The sequence below is a fragment of the Eublepharis macularius genome, chromosome 4 (assembly GCF_028583425.1).
Source record: "Eublepharis macularius isolate TG4126 chromosome 4, MPM_Emac_v1.0, whole genome shotgun sequence".
NCBI lineage: Eukaryota > Metazoa > Chordata > Lepidosauria > Squamata > Eublepharidae > Eublepharis > Eublepharis macularius.
In genome coordinates, this window is record NC_072793.1 from 38683294 (window position 1) to 38699092 (window position 15799).

Genomic DNA, 15799 nt, shown 5'->3' on the forward strand with positions numbered 1-15799 from the left:
ACTGAAAGCATGTTATAGTTAGGGATTAGCTTATCCTTTGGTTTCTTGAAGCCTAACTGTTCAGTAGTGCTGTCTTGGGGTGTTATTAAAAGGTAAGATGATTTATGCTTACATTGTTTTGTTTTAGGAATCGGCTGTCTCTGCATTAGCTGCCCTATGTAACGAATATTACTGCCTGAAAGAGGGAGAAACTCATCCAGTTCAACAAGGTAATGATTCACAAGGTTTCTATCTTCATTAAGGGATAACCTATGATGATTTTGTCGGCTAGAAAAATTCCAGCATAGGCAAAATTAGCCCTTATATCAGCACCTCAGTGATTAGCAACTTCTCAGGACCCAGCCCAGCTATGTAGGCTTTTAAGATGTACTTAATTGAAGATGAGAGCACTTAACATGCATTGCTTAGCCCTTCTGTAGAAATGCCTTGGAGAAATGAAAGAATTCTGATTTGCACATGTATGGGACAATGTTGTTTATAATGTTCCTTTCAAATTACCCCACCCAATAGTTGTTAGTGATGATTATGTGGGTACTTCTGAGTCCACTCCCTTCCCTACCTTTTTAATTCTGTGTGGTGTGAAGATTAGACCTTTAACAGCTATCCCATTTGAGACATTCTCATAAATATTTTTAGTTCTAGGAATAAAAGGTCTAGGTTAGATACAGCTTTAATAAAATGATACCCAATGAGAATCCAATGACAGGAATGATCTGGCAGCATCTGCAAAAAATGGCCCGTAAGCCAGCAAATGTCATCAGCTAGGTGGCATCCAGGCACAGCATTTCCCCCACATGACTTAGAGTGTTCTCTGTATGCTATCTCTCTCCTTTTCCAAATACTCACAGGAGTTGAAGAGGGGCATGCTTGGTGACAGTGGGCTTGCGGGTGGCTGGCAGCATCCACTCTTGTTGTCTAATTTGGAAAAATTGACATAGTCTTTTCCCACTGGGAAAAGGCTGCAGTTTCCTAGCAAGCAGAGTGGCAGCCAGGCATGTGATAGTGCAGCTGCAGAGCTTAATATTCTGGAATCTGGCCATAGACTGAAGACCTAGCTTGCCTTTTCTCCACTGGATCAAGTTCCACAACTAGATGAAGAAACATCTGGATTACCCATAATCATATTCCTATTTTATATTTAATAATCTTTCTCATTGCCTTCCCATTTTATAGTTTCCTGCTCCCTGACGCCTACAGTCGTTAAAGCTTTTTCTTAATTTTTTCTTCATTTTAGCATATTTTTCCTGGTCTTTCATTTTTAACTTGTAGTTATTCATACTGTTAAATTAACAATGTAGATTTACTTCATGCATTATATCTTGTTGTTATGCTAAGATTCTCCAGAGTGCCTGACATATTATGTTCCTCTAAGCCAGGGCTTTTTTTCTGGGAAAAGAGGTGGTGGAACTCAGTGGTGGAACTCAGGACCGCACAATGACGTCACTTTGGGTCAGCTGGAACAAGGGGGGAGTTTTTTAACATTTAAATCACCCTCGGCAAAGATGGTCACATGGCCAGTGGCCCTGCCCCCTGATCTCCAGACAGATGGGAGTTTAGATTGCTCTCCACGCCACACGGCACGGAGGGCAATCTAAATTCCCCTCTGTCTGGAGATCAGGGGGCGGGGCCACTGGCCATGTGACCATTTTCAAGCGGTGCCAGAACTCTGTTCCACCATGTTCCAGCTAAAAAAAAGCCCTGCTCTAAGCACTGATAGAGAAACAGCCTCTGGTTGGTTTTCTGGCAGCTTTTAATTTGATGCCTTGTTACTAAGATCATATCTTTGAAATTAATATCATCCCTGCTGTAACCTCATTGTTTAGGGAGTTCTCACAAAACATTTAGGGAAGAATAGGGTATCTCTGTGGCTTCAGGCCCCTGTATTATATATGCCCCAGTAGCTCAGAAACAATTAAAATACCTATATTGGGAGTTCTCTGATACTGTCAAGCAGAGTTGAAGGGTGAAAAAGCAACCCAAACTTGTCTGATCCTATTCATGTATAGCTGGTTCATGATGGCTTGTGTGAATGTGGTGGCCATCTGAACTACTACATACATGGCCAGTCATGTCCAGCTGCTGTCACCTGCAGGATTACAGTCTACCTGGATGTGGGGTGTGCAACAGTAAACCTGACAGCCAGATTTTGAACATGATACGATTGCACGTGACTGAGGGCTTCTGATAGAGAGCTGACATGGGCATAACACTCTGATGACCCACTGTGCCCAGTAATCACATGAACCTACTTTTCAGACAGATGTGGCAGTCCTATGATTTTTAATTTTTTTTTAACCCAGAGTAGATGTCTCCATGTTTATGAAGTTTTAGACCTCACATCTCTATTCTTCCATTTTTACTTTCTTCTTCTGTTCGACTTCATTCCAGTCCTTATCTCAGTTCTGTGTTAAGGGACTTTGACTGAAAAATAGCTTTCTGATGTAGTCACATTGCTTAGAATTTACTGATCGCTGACAGTTAAGCGTTACAATTTCTGGTTAAAGATATCTATCTATAACACATTAATCAGTTTTTCTTCAGTACATTATTTGGCTTAATTGGCAGGTAGGTGGTTAAATGCAAATAGGCCAGGCATTTAAGAAAGCGCTAGTTCAGTTAGGCAACTTTTTTGATTAACTGTCAAAAAGGATATTGCAGCCACTGCTTTGAGACAAAAACTATTTAAATGTGTATGAATAGCCAGGTTTGTCATGATCAGTTTAGTGTTCTCATTGTCAGTGGAGTTATGCTCACTGATACTTTAGAACACATCCTGTAATGCAGTTCCTAAAAAGTGCAACTTTGGGAAGGGAAAAAAGTGTTTGCCACCTTGTTGAGTATGGTGCTTTCCTAATAAAACAGTTACCTTGTCTGCGTAATTGATACATTTATTTTATTCTGCTAGTAGTTAGCAAATTTTAAAATCCTTTGGCGTCTGCAATTTTTTGCCTCTGGGAAGAATTTATGGTTATGGAAATGATCTTCTTTCCTCCCACATTGTGTCAGTTTCTAATACAATGGCTGAATGACTATTGTGTATTTCTAGATGAACTAGTGAAGCAATACATATCAGATCTTCAAAGCCCTAATGAAATGATTAGGTGTGGCTTTTCACTAGCCTTGGGTGCCCTTCCAAGATTTCTTCTAAAAGGCAAACTTCAAGAGGTGAGCTAGAGCTGAACTTTAGACTGGAGTTTTGTAAGTACTTGAAAAATGTTTGAATTAAACCTGATTGCTTAATGTAATGTGTGCTGTCAGGATAAAATTGCTGTTGAACAATGGTGTTTTCTAACAAAGCCCTAATAGTGATAGTATCTTCAGTTTTAATAGCGAAAGTAACAAAGTGGATTAGCAACCTTTGAGGCATTCTTATCTCATTTTTGTAACTGTATATCTAGGCATGCATGTGGGAAAAATCCACAATGGAGGAACATTGCCCCCTCATATTTTTGGAAAGAGCAGTAGTCTTACATTCTTACATATTGCCCTCTAGAAAAAAAAATAGTTGGTTGTCCCATGCTGCATCACAGGTGAAAGATCTTCACGGATGGGCTGCAGGGTTCTCCCCCTACCCCTATAGTAAGGGAAATATTCAAATGCAAGCTTGTGATCTTATAATACATGCCTTCATATGTCATAAATATGTCAGCAGCAGGTACAAGAAAATAAACACACCATATGCATTACAACTAGCCAGGAAACAAATAAGACAAATGTGCACTTAGAAAGAAGAGCTAAAGGCTAAATGAAGAGGGCAAATTTGCATCTTTCCTCATGGAAATGTTGTTTTTAGTTGGGAGATGAAGTATTAAAAATGGACAATGTCAAGTAGCCCTGACAGGGTGGCTCAGGCTAGCCCTATCTTGTCCAATCTCAGAAGCTAAGGAAGGTTGGCTCTGGTTAGTACTTGGATGGGAGACTGCCAAGAAAGTCTACGGTTTCTATACAGAGACTGGCAATGGCAAACCATCTCTGTCTCTCTCCTTGAAAACCCCATAGGGTTGCCATAAGTCAGCTGTGACTTGATGGCACTTTACACACACACACACACACACACAATGTCAAGTAGCATGTCTTTGGTGATCTCTGTATCCTAACTTTGTCACAGAGTTAAATGATGTATTTAGGCTGAAACTACAACACGTGGGTGTGGGTGAACACTTTATCCTTCTTGCATCCACCCCTCCCCCCACAAGTCACTATTTCCCCCTTATTTGAACATAACATCACAAGTGAAGTTAATAAAATACTGCTTTTATTTTGCTTTGTTCCAGATTTTAGAAGGTTTGAAGAAAGTCACTTGCGTTTCCTCCAAAGATGTGAGCTTTGCTGAATCCAGAAGGGATGGCCTAAAAGCTATTGCAAAGTATGTTTTTGTCTATTTGCTTTTCATATGGCTTTGTGAAAATATGAAAGTAGCAAGTGGTATTCAGAAAACAAATTGAATTGACTTTATTTTAAAGCTTTAGACTTCCATGGGGATTTTTGCCAGAATAATTGAATTTGTAAGGTCATATTTTAAAGGAAGGCATGGAATCCGAAAATTTAAATGCAGTTTTAATGTCATCTATGGACACTGTGCTGTAGCACAGTGGTTAAGTGTTTTGGCTGCAAATCAGCACTCGGCTGGTTCAAATCCAACTACTGCCATGAGCTCAGTAGGTGACCTTGGGTAAGCCACTCCTTTCAGCCCCAGCTCCTCAGCTGTGTTGTGGGGATAATGACAACACTAACTTGTTCACTGCTCTGGGTGAGGCACAATCTGTCTAGAAAAGCAGTATATAAGCGCTGTTGTTGTTGTTGTTGTTGTTGTTGCTGCTGCTGCTGCTAATATTAATAATAATAATAATAATAATAATAATAATAATAATAATAATAATAATAATAATAATAATAATAATAATACAAGATGATACATCATTTAAGAGTTGGTAGTGTTCATATGGAGGAAATCTTTGTTTCCTAACAAGTTGGATATATCATATTTGAATATTGAAAATGCCTCTATCTGACAGATAGGCTTTTATATAGTGTCTCTTAGAAAGATAGAACTCAAAGATTAATTTCATCTTTATTAACTGTTTGATTTATATATTAACTATTACAAGGTACAGGATTCTTAGGTTGTATGCTCACATTTTTCTTCATTTCATTCTGAGTCTCCTGTTCTGGTAAGATACCAAGGAGTGCTCCTTCATGATTATCGCGCATAAACTTTGGTTCTCTAACTAGTTTCCCCTACCATTTACCTGCATAATTGTGTTCATTTTAAAGAATAATTTGTTTATTCATTTGTACCTCTCTTTTCTCTTCAGTGGGTAAACAAAGCAGCTTATATAATTCTTCTCTCCTCCATTTTATCCTCACAATGACCCTGTTAGGGGAGTTAGGCTGTGAGAATGTGTGACTGGGTTGGCTGTGAATTGGGTTTTGAACTTGGGTGTCCAAGATCCAAGTCTGATACTCTAACCCAGGAGTCTCCAACATGCTGCTCATGGGTTTCATGGTGCCTGCCAATACCTTTCCTGGTGCCACCAAGTATGTTTAGAATGTAGGAAGGGCCAGGGGTGGCTTTTTCCCCAGCCCATGTAAAGAGGATAGCCTGGTCAGATACCCGAAAAATACCAGATGAGGGTTTCTAACTAGTTCAGTACGTATACTTTGTATGCAAGGAAATATTTTTAAACAGTATGTTTACTTTAAAACACATCTTGTTAACAAAGCTTCTGCCTGAAATGTTGAAGACTTACTAGCAGAGCTGTGCACAACCTCACTCCTTGACTTTTTGTGATTGGCTTCACCTTCTGCAGTAGCCATTTGGTGGTTGCACCCACCTCCCTGTGTCAGAATTCCAAATATGGCTGTAGGCTCAAAAAGGTCGGGATTCCTGCTCTATAATCACTACATGTCAGTGTGTAACATTCAGAGTAATACATGAAGACAGGAGTGAATTTTGACTACCCTTTTGGACTTTGGACTAAGAGGTGCCAGATGGTTTGTGTGACTCATTGAACATAGATTATTGTACCCCTAGCTGTAAAGGGTCATAACTGCTTGATTCAGATCATCAAATCATGTAATACTATATGGCATTGTCAGAAAGACAGTGGTCACATAGGGTCTGTAGAGCATAGAGGTCTCTCAAATCAACAGCAGGATCCAGATGTTCCACTCCATGAATAGGCAGCATGGTGTAGCGGTTGGTGTGTCCAACTAAGTTCTGGGAGCCCAGGTTCAAATCCTACTCTGCCTTGGAAACCTGCCAGGTGATCTTGGGCCAGTTCCACCATCTCAGCCAAACGTATCTCACATGATTGTTATGAGAATAAAATGGAGAAGAGGAGAATGATGTAACCTGCATTGAGTCCCCATTGAAGAGAAAGGTGGGGTTGGGGTATAAATGAAGTAAATAAATCACTATGGAAGCTTCCAAGTTGAAAGAATGCTTGGTGGTGTTATCTCTGGTATAGTACAGTTTCACCACTGCAGGTGGCCAGAGGATGTATTGCAGCTGTAAGCCTGGTAAAGTTCTTACATCTTGAAGAGCCTGCTGATTCTAACCTGGCCATCAGTCACTAAGTCTGCAATTTCAGTGTCCCATCGGTAAAATGTGCATTTTTTGTTTTAGTTAATGGATGCTGATATTTTTATTGTTTATGAATATTTCAGGGTTCTGTTAATTTTTATACATAAATGTTGTGCATGCTAAAATACTTGGACATACGGCCATTATGTGGTTTTGTATATTTATATTGTTCCTGCAGGATTTGCATGACAGCAGGGGTGAAAGGTGAAGGGTCACCAACTGAATTCGTCTGCAAAAGTAATGTTGCACAGATATACGACATTTTGCTGGATGGTCTGAATGATTACACAACAGACAATCGAGGTGATGTTGGAGCATGGTAAGGCATATTTGGCCTGTGGCTATTAATGTCCCACATCTGTGGTTAGCAGTGTAGGCATGCTAAAGGAGTGTAAGGCTGAGTGGAAGTGGCTAGTGAACATCACAGGTATGGAGTCTTACACCAGGGCTGCAAACATCCAGGATATTGTACTGCTGAATGCAGCTTTGCAAAAACAGTGATTGGCGTAGAAAAGAAATGGGTGAAATTAAACTTAATCCCATCCACATTCAGGATCCCTCCTCACTCACATTGATGTAATCTTGCAGCTATAAAGCATGAGCACTAACTGTGAGACATGAAAAGTGCACGTTGCAACAGAGCACAAACAAACTAACCAATAACAACCCTGTTACCTTGCTCATTTGGGCACTGACAGAGACCTCCTGGCCAGATTGTACCTGCCAAGTCAGTGTGTGTAAGAGAATGGTTATGGATAGGGGTTCCAGTAATGAATTACTGTTTAAATTTCATTTTTTAAAAATAAATATTGTATAATAACATATTAAAATGGTTTAAAGCCTGTTAGCTCTGCTGTTACTGTATTTCTGTCTAGTAAGTGGCATTTGTTGGAACAAATAACAAGTGTTCTGTATTTTTCACCCTTCACTGCCAATTTCTTTGAGTTTCATTTTAAAGTTGTTTAGTAATATTTCTGTTCTAAAGGGTAGATTACCTTCTTTTCTGTCACATGTTGGTAACTGGACAGCAGAGGGTGCAGTTGTATAAATCATTGGGCTCGTCTTGACTTGCATGCCTTCTCACCAATTAAGTATTTGCAAATATTATTTTAAAAGGCAAATAAGCTGTACTAGCTTTATAAGTGCATTATGGTGATTATTGTACTACATGTGCCCTGGCTGTTGCCCTTTGGTCAAGTAAATGTGCCATGTCATTTTTAGTGGCCGATGCTGATAGATGAAACCTCTGGAACTCTGCTAAGTCACAGGAGAGCTGAGGATTAGATCATATCATTTCTTTCTCTTTCCCCAGGGAGACCTGCCTTGTGCCCTCCCTGATGGTATTTTGGCAGCAGGCCATAGCAGTGCTGTTTAGGAGAAGACTTGGTCTCATTACTGAAAGATACGCTACTGGTTTCCAACTTGTTTGGGCTCTGCTTTTTTAATTTACCGGAATGGCTGTTCTCCCGACTTGGCAAAAAAACCTCCCCACTTCTGTATGATTTTTCTCATAAGCATTAATCATTGTTTGCTTTTAAAAAAATTGTCATCCCCCACCCCCTTCAGGAGCTTTTGTAAGTCCGCTTTCGGTTTCGTTTTCCCGGCCATGTCGGACGTTCCTCTCCGCAGGTCCGAGGGGAACTGTCTGAGCAGCCTGACTGGGCGGTTGACCCACGAGGGTTAACCTCCAGGACTCCCAGTGAGGGAGCCTGGATCCGGGGCGCCGCGGGAAGAACCCTCTGGAAGTAATGCAAGGGGTAAATTGCCCGCTTGCTCCAACGGAGGCCGGCAGACTTGCGCAGCACCGCGTGTGCTGCCGGGCCATGGAGAACGGCAATAAGCAGATTTAAGGTGAAGACCTGTAAGTAAGCGAATCCCTTCTGATTTTTAAGCGTATGTGAAGGATCGGTGGGAATTGAAGCTAAAAAGGCGCAGACTTCTTCCCCTGCACCGAGTTTCGGAACTTAGTTGGCGCCCCCCCCCTAAGATGGCGACGAGAAAGCAGAGCCCAGCAATGAGTAAATCGGTGATGGCAACGTTACAGGGGAAGGGGGAAACTTTGGAAGAGTTGGTGAGACGAGCAGTTTTCGATGCTGTGCAGCCCTTTGTAGCGAAACTGAATGAAATGGGGCAAAAGGTTGATTCAGTGGAGAGCGAGGTGAAAGCCATTAAAGAAACAGCGACCGGAGCAGAGCAGTCTGCGCACGAGAACGCAGTACTCATGAAAGCAACAAGTAAGGAAGTGAAGCTTTTGGAGAATCAAATAATAGGTTTACAAGTGGACCGTGCCCAAACGGTATTGCGTCTTCAAAATGTAAAAGAAGAGCAAAGTGAAAATTTAAAAGATTTGGTGTCTGGACTTTTGGCGCCATTCGCAAAGGCAGCTAAAGAAGAGATAAAAAACGGTATTTTGGAAGTCCGGCAGACATCTTCAAAGTATGCAATGAAGCGGCAGCTGCCTCGCGAGATTATTATTGACTTTTCATCTAAGAAGACTCGGGACACCATCTTAGACAATTCGTATAATGTGGACTTGGATTATTTGGGCAATAAGGTTAAAATATCGAAGGATGTTCCATTTTTGGCTCGTAAAAGAAGATTCAAGTATAAAGGACTTGGCTTTCTTGAGGAAATGTGATATAAAATATAAGTGGCTGTTTCCAGAAGGCGTCTGGTTCAGATATAAAGATCAAACGTACAAGATTACATCGGACGCGCAGCTGACAGACTTTTTGTTCAACCATCAGGAGTTTCAGCAGGAAGAAAGTTCGAAGTCTGAAGGGGAAAGTGGGGGGGAGGAAAGAGCGGGTGCAGCTGCTCCAGCTGCGCAGAGAGAATTAAGACTGAGACGCAAGGGGGGGGGGGGAAGAAGTTCTGATCCTGAATATAATCTGTATTGTATAAGACCTACCAATCTGATAGCATATTAGAAAGTAAACTTTTAAGAAAAATTGCAGTATGAAGGGAATACAAGACATGTAGTGTAGTGTTTGTTGTTTGTATGTTGATTTTCCCTTTTCCCAGTTCTCCCTTCCCCCTTTTTTTTCCTTTCCCCTCCCCTTTATACTTTTGTAGTCTTCTGTAGTTTTTTTATGTTAGATATTAAAAAATAAAAAAACTTTTTTTTAAAAAAAGGAGCTTTTGTAAGTCCAAAGGCAGAACATAAGCATTTTAAATAAAATAAAATTATATATTTATGTGCAGATGTGTAAAGAGTGAAATGGGTTGGAGGGGGGAAGTCTTTGTGGTAGAGACCACCACTCTTGGCAGCCTCCCCAACTTCTGAGGGCTGACAGGTGCACATATATGCTATTCTTGGTAGCCAGACAAGATTCCTAGCAGCAAAGAGCAGCATGCAGTAGCAACTAGCAACCCATTGGCCAGTTGGAGAAAGGAAGTTTGGATGGCTTCAGCCAAGCAGAAGCCTCAGGGAAGAGTGCTTTCTTCATCATTTCCTCTATACTTTAGCAGCTGAAATCCATTGTGGTGGCTATAGCCTTATGGGTGTAGAAGACAAATGCGGCAAGCTTAATTCATCCACAATCCCAAACAACCCCATAATAGTCTTGGAGTCCCCTTAAGTTCCTTGAAGAAAGTGTGGAATAACAAAACAGCGCCTCCCTCTAAACCCAGGGCTTTTTTTCAGCAGGGACGCTGTGGAACGGAGTTCCGAAACCTCTTGAAAATGGTCACATGGCCGGTGGCCCCGCTCCCTGATCTCCAGATAGAGGGGAGTTTAGATTGCCCTCCACGCTGCTGCGCGGAGGGCAATCTAAACTCCCCTCTGTCTGGAGATCAGGGGAAGGGGCCACCGGCCATGTGACCATTTTCTCTGAGGACCACCCACTGAGTTCCACCACCTCTTTTCCCAGAAAAAAGCCCTGCAGGGTTCGGCCAGGGACTTTCTAGTACTTAAGAATTCTTGAGATGCAGTGCACATGCTCTGGGTCCTCTCACTCTCCAACTGAGGAATTTGTCAGGGAGAGGCTAACAGAAGTTCTCTTCCTTTGTTTCCCTTCATCCTCAGCTTCATCACATGTCCTCACTTTTGATATTTCCCATCAGTTATGATTGAATCTTATCAGTGGCACAAAGGAGAATTCCTGTATTGCCTGGTGTACAGAGATTACAACATAAAAAGTAATTCTGGGAGATGTTTGATAGAGCACCTGGCCATCATAAACATTGTAAGGATTCCTGGAGTTTATAAATTAAAAAATAAATAGTAATGCTAGCCAATAAATATAAAATGCAGGTTAGATAGCCATCTAAAATACTTTTAGATTTCATTTTACGAAAAGTCTTTAGCGAGAAAATTTAAATTGAGAGGAATCATTTGGAATAGGGATTGGCTGCATAAGGAGTTCTCGGAGAGCTGCTTATTTAGTACTACTTATTCTTTTGTGTGTGTGTATCTCCTCAAGAAGAAAAGTAACAATTGCATTTCTTTTTGAGGAAAACTTCAGTCTTTAAAAGGATTCGTGGGAAAGCTAACTGATTCGTTTTCCATATGCAAACTTAGCATTCCTTTAGACACACTGGACAAGTCCTAGCAAACAATCTGTCTACAGGTGTTAAATGTGAACATCTACACGCAGCAAGATGCCATATGAAGAGAGGAAAAAGTATTCCTTCATGAAAGATTGCCAGATTGTTATGATGCAGCTTATGTTTTTTCCTTATTATCTAATTTTCCGTTGAAACACTTGTCCACCCATTCTTCATATGTATTCACCTTCTTTTGACCTTGAAAAAAGTACAAAGGAGCGGTTACTGTGGTGAGACATAGGTGGATCATTCAAAATGAATTATGTAACTGTCCTGGAAAGAAGCGTATTCTGAGGGCTCTGCTATATTTCAGCATAAGACTTGTGTGTATTTGTGCGTGTGTATTATCCCTTGCACTCATTAACCCATTTGAACATTTCATTTTTTCTCTTTTTCAGTGTACATTGGAAAGCATTCTTGCAATTGTGTATTCTGTGTCTGAAATAAATAATCTTATTTGGGTCATCGTAGTTGATAATGCACATTAGCATTACTTTTTAATTTCCTTGAAACACTTCTTAGAAAAGTGGGAAAATGCACCTCCAGACCAAACTGTACCCTAAAAGTGAGAGCAAATAGATGGTTAATAAGCAGGGGGGAAAGCCCTCACCTGGGTACACTTGTCTATGCTAAATTGCTGTGGGATGATTTCCCCTGTGCAGTCTGTTCCTCCCCATTTGAGTTTGGAACAAGTAGTCTTGTTCCCCTTTGGGCTCATTTGTAGGAGCATTGGTACTAGTGGACGCCTATTTGACTCAAAGGTGTTAAGAGTGTTAGGGTGGGGTGAGAGGTAGACCAGAGATAATATTTGTTAAAGGTGGTGGTGTTAATATAACAGGTAGCCTGTTAATATACCTTATTTGTAAGGCTCCCAACCCAATTTTTTCAAAAGATAGCTGATTATCTAGTGCATACATTTGGTTCATTTAAATCTGTAGTTTTGCTTGTATACTTGCGTAATGGTTCTAGTAGTGACAGTGGCCAACTAAATGGGGAAGTATGTAGTGCCCCAGTTAGAGTTATAATGGAGAAGGAGGTAGGACAGCTGCAGTAAGAGGATAACACACTATCTAATGAGATATATTGCCTCTTTGATCCTTTCTCCAGCCCAAGCCACAATGAAAATGCTACTGATTTCCTTCTTTTTCTTGTTGGCACTTGTTAATACCAGCTCAGTATTTTTATAAAACATCTTGTAAGGCTGCTACTCTTCCCTCTGGGAGGCAGTTTGAAAAATACTGTTTAATGCACAACTGCCAGAAGAAATTGTTCCAGGGGGCAAAGCAGGTGGGATAGGATCTGCAGTGAGATGATGGAATTTATAGAAATAACCCCCCTTTAAAAAAATTGTCGTCATGAAGTATTCAGAATGTGAGAATTTCAACATTCCCTCCCAGCCCCCTTTTTTACAATGAATTATTGCTATGGATAAAATACTAAAAATGTGTAGCTAGTGTGTGGGAGTATCATAGAAGCCAGAGAGGAATTGAACAGATCTTTCAGTCAGTGGTGGAGAGAACAAGATTTCAGTGCCTCCCACAACTTCTGTTATGTAGCCTCTCCCTTTTCATTCCCGTATCCTAAGCCTTTTCTTAGACCCTGTAAATAGATTAAATTGTGTAATTCCACAGATTCAATCTGCAAATGGGAATGCTTTGAAACATTTTGGTTACAGAATCATCTTGTTTTACTTGGACACAGATTTATGTATGCATACACAAGTCAACATTATTTGTCTAGAGTGTCTCGTATCTACCTCTCCGGAAACCTGCTGAATTTTAAACAACTGAATTTTAAACAATTAAACCCCCAAAGCAGTAAACTTAAAATCAATAATATAAAATGGCACAAAATTTTGTAAAATCAACATAAAAATGAAGAACATAAACACAACAGCAGCAATATAATTAATAAAAAATGGAATCAGACAGATATGGTTTTTAAAAGTACAAAATAAAATAACAATATAGATAAATTTTTCGGAGTAAAAATGTTTGTGTGTGTGTGTGTGTTACGTGCCGTCAAGTCATTTCCGACCTATGGCAACCCTATGAATGAAAGACCTCCAAAACGTTCTATCTCTAACAGACCTGCTCCGATCCTGCAAACTGGAGGACATGGCTTCTTTTATTGAGTCAAGACACCTCGTTTTAGGTCTTCCTCTTTTCCCGCTGCCTTCCACTTTTCCTAGCATTTATTGACTTTTCCAAAGAATCCTGTCTTCTCATGATGTGACCAAAGTACGATAGCTTTAGTCTTGTCATTTTAGCTTCTAAGGAGAATTCCGGATTGATTTAATCTAGTACCCACTTAATTGTCTTTTTGGCTGTCCATGGTATCTGCAAAACTCCAGCACCACATTTCAAATGAATCAGTTTTTTTCCTGTCAAATTTCTTTACCGTCCAACTTTCACATCCATACATGGCAATGGGGAATACCATAGTTTGGATTATCTTGATCTTGGTCCCCAGAGAGACATCTTTATCTTTAAGGATCTTATCTAGCTCCCTCAAAGCTGCTCTTCCAAGTCTCAACCTTCTTCTGATTTCTTCATTGCAGTCTCCCTGTTGGTTGATGATTGAGCCAAGGAATAGAAAATCTTGAACAACTTCAATTGCCTCATTGTCAACTTTAAAATTGTGTAGTTCCTCTGTAGTCTTTACTTTTGTCTTCTTGATGTTCAGTTGTAATCCTGCTTTGGTGCTTTGCCCTTTAACCTTCATTAGTAGTCGGTTTGGAAAACCGAGTAAAAATAGGTTGGGAAAAATCAACCAAAGGCCTGGGCTAATAAAGCTATCTTCTCCTGGTACCTAAAGGACTGTAAACTAGGCTAGAGGTGACTATGGAAACAGCATTCTATAGATGAGGGTTAAGTACAAGTAAAACAGCTTTGTCCCTGGTTACCACCCAGTTCTTTTCTGTAGATGGGTGGTGGCGGCAGGCACAAAGAAGGGAGAAGATCTTCACTGGTGAGCAAGATGATATAGGGAGAAGGCCAACCCTTCAGGTACCCTGACTCTGAGCAGTTTAGGGCTTTAAAGAGAAGAGCCAGTGCAGAAGGAAACTGGTAGCTAGTGAAGTTCTTTCAGCACAAGAGTGATGTGAACAGCAATCTTTCTGAGTTCAGCAGCCTTACCAGTTGAATCTTCTGAACAGTCTTCCAAGGTAGCCCTAGTAAAATGTGTTATGGTAATCTAAACTAGATGTACTCAGAGCCAGGATTACGATGACCAAATCATTTTTCTCAAGGAAAGGCTGTTGCTGGCATGCCAGCTTGAAGCTGGGAAGGGACACTACATACTATGCAAGTAATTACCTGGTATTCCAAGTATATTTTTTAAGAGATGAGTACCATGTTCCAAAGCTATAAAATGTGGTAAATTGCTGTGCTAACTTTATGTTCATACTTTGGAAAATGTGATATCTGTGAAATCAAGTCAGTTGATCATTTTTTACTAGACCTAAAAAGCATTATGTGGGTCTAATGAGTCTGTTAGTGTCGCTGAATTGTTTTCTAAAGAATTTATCTGGGTTGTCAGAGGATCTTTTTTTGGTGAATTATCTTCAAAATACCCTCTGTGTTGACTCCACAGTATTGTCAGCTAAGTAGACCTATACCCCAATTTTAGGCACGTTTATTGTGAAGTAAGCCCCGAAATGTTCACTGGGTTTTACTCCAACTGGAATATACATAACACTTCAGTCTTAAAGTGAGCTAAAGCCCAGCAATTTATCAGACATCGTGGGGTTTTTTTTAGTGCTTCTAAACCTATAAAAAGAAGTGTATGTGTTGATGCATATTTGGAGCCAAATTCCAAGAAGAGTCATGAGTTGGCATCCCAGGACTAGAAAAGAACCTATGGCCCAATAGTATTGCACTGAGCACTCTTCTCATCAAACCCCCCCCCCCCATTTTTGAGTCTGGCACTGCATGTATCCATGTGTATAAATGTGTTTTGTTCTTATCAAAGAAGTGATGTAGAATTATATGAAGCTTGTCCATATGAGGCTGGAAATTAACAGTGGAAATTTGGTTGTATGCTTATTTCAACAGGGTGAGAGAAGCTGCTATGACCAGTTTAATGGAAATGACCTTGTTGTTAACACAACATGAGCCAGCATTAATCAACTCTAACGTGTATGTAGTTCAAATATATATATGTGTATATACCTGCTCAGTTGTGAAATGATGAGAAATTTTACCTACTTTCTCCTTAGTAGTGAATGAATCGTTCAGAACCTCTCCTCCTTCTGTTGACAGAACAGAGAATGCAAATCTCATTTCTGGTTATTACTTTGCTAGTGAAAGTGCTTTGCATTAATAATCTTTTCTGTTAAGAATAAATACAGGTCCTTTTCTATGCCCAGAAAAACAGTTTCTTTTTCTTTGATTTTGAAAATTTGATAGGCCCCTTTCCAAATACTAACCCCCTCCCCCCAAACAATCAACAATGGAACAATAAAACAAAATAACTGCAACCTTAACAGCACCACACTACAAAATTACTAGTAAGATAATAAAAGAGCAGCTTTGCTTCCTTGCAATCAAAAGACCTCATGAACAATTGTCTTTTGTGTTTCTCCCTGTAAGCCTGGAGGAGCACAACCTGGCTTCCTAGTAAATCAGACCTTTTCTACATGGATTATTCACCCCAGATTTGATG

The 15799-nt window shown here is 40.2% G+C and overlaps 1 protein-coding gene across 1 annotated transcript in view; it reads left to right on the forward strand.

Annotated features, from left to right (window-relative positions):
* The window catches only part of TBCD (tubulin folding cofactor D), a 202975-nt gene that overhangs the window by 144671 nt on the left and 42505 nt on the right, over positions 1 to 15799 (forward strand). Inside the window, exons 27-31 of the mRNA XM_054978807.1 lie at positions 128 to 209; positions 3047 to 3165; positions 4275 to 4366; positions 6765 to 6905; positions 15190 to 15273. Of these exons, the coding sequence (XP_054834782.1) occupies positions 128 to 209; positions 3047 to 3165; positions 4275 to 4366; positions 6765 to 6905; positions 15190 to 15273 (518 nt within the window). The remainder of the gene's footprint in view (positions 1 to 127; positions 210 to 3046; positions 3166 to 4274; positions 4367 to 6764; positions 6906 to 15189; positions 15274 to 15799) is intronic.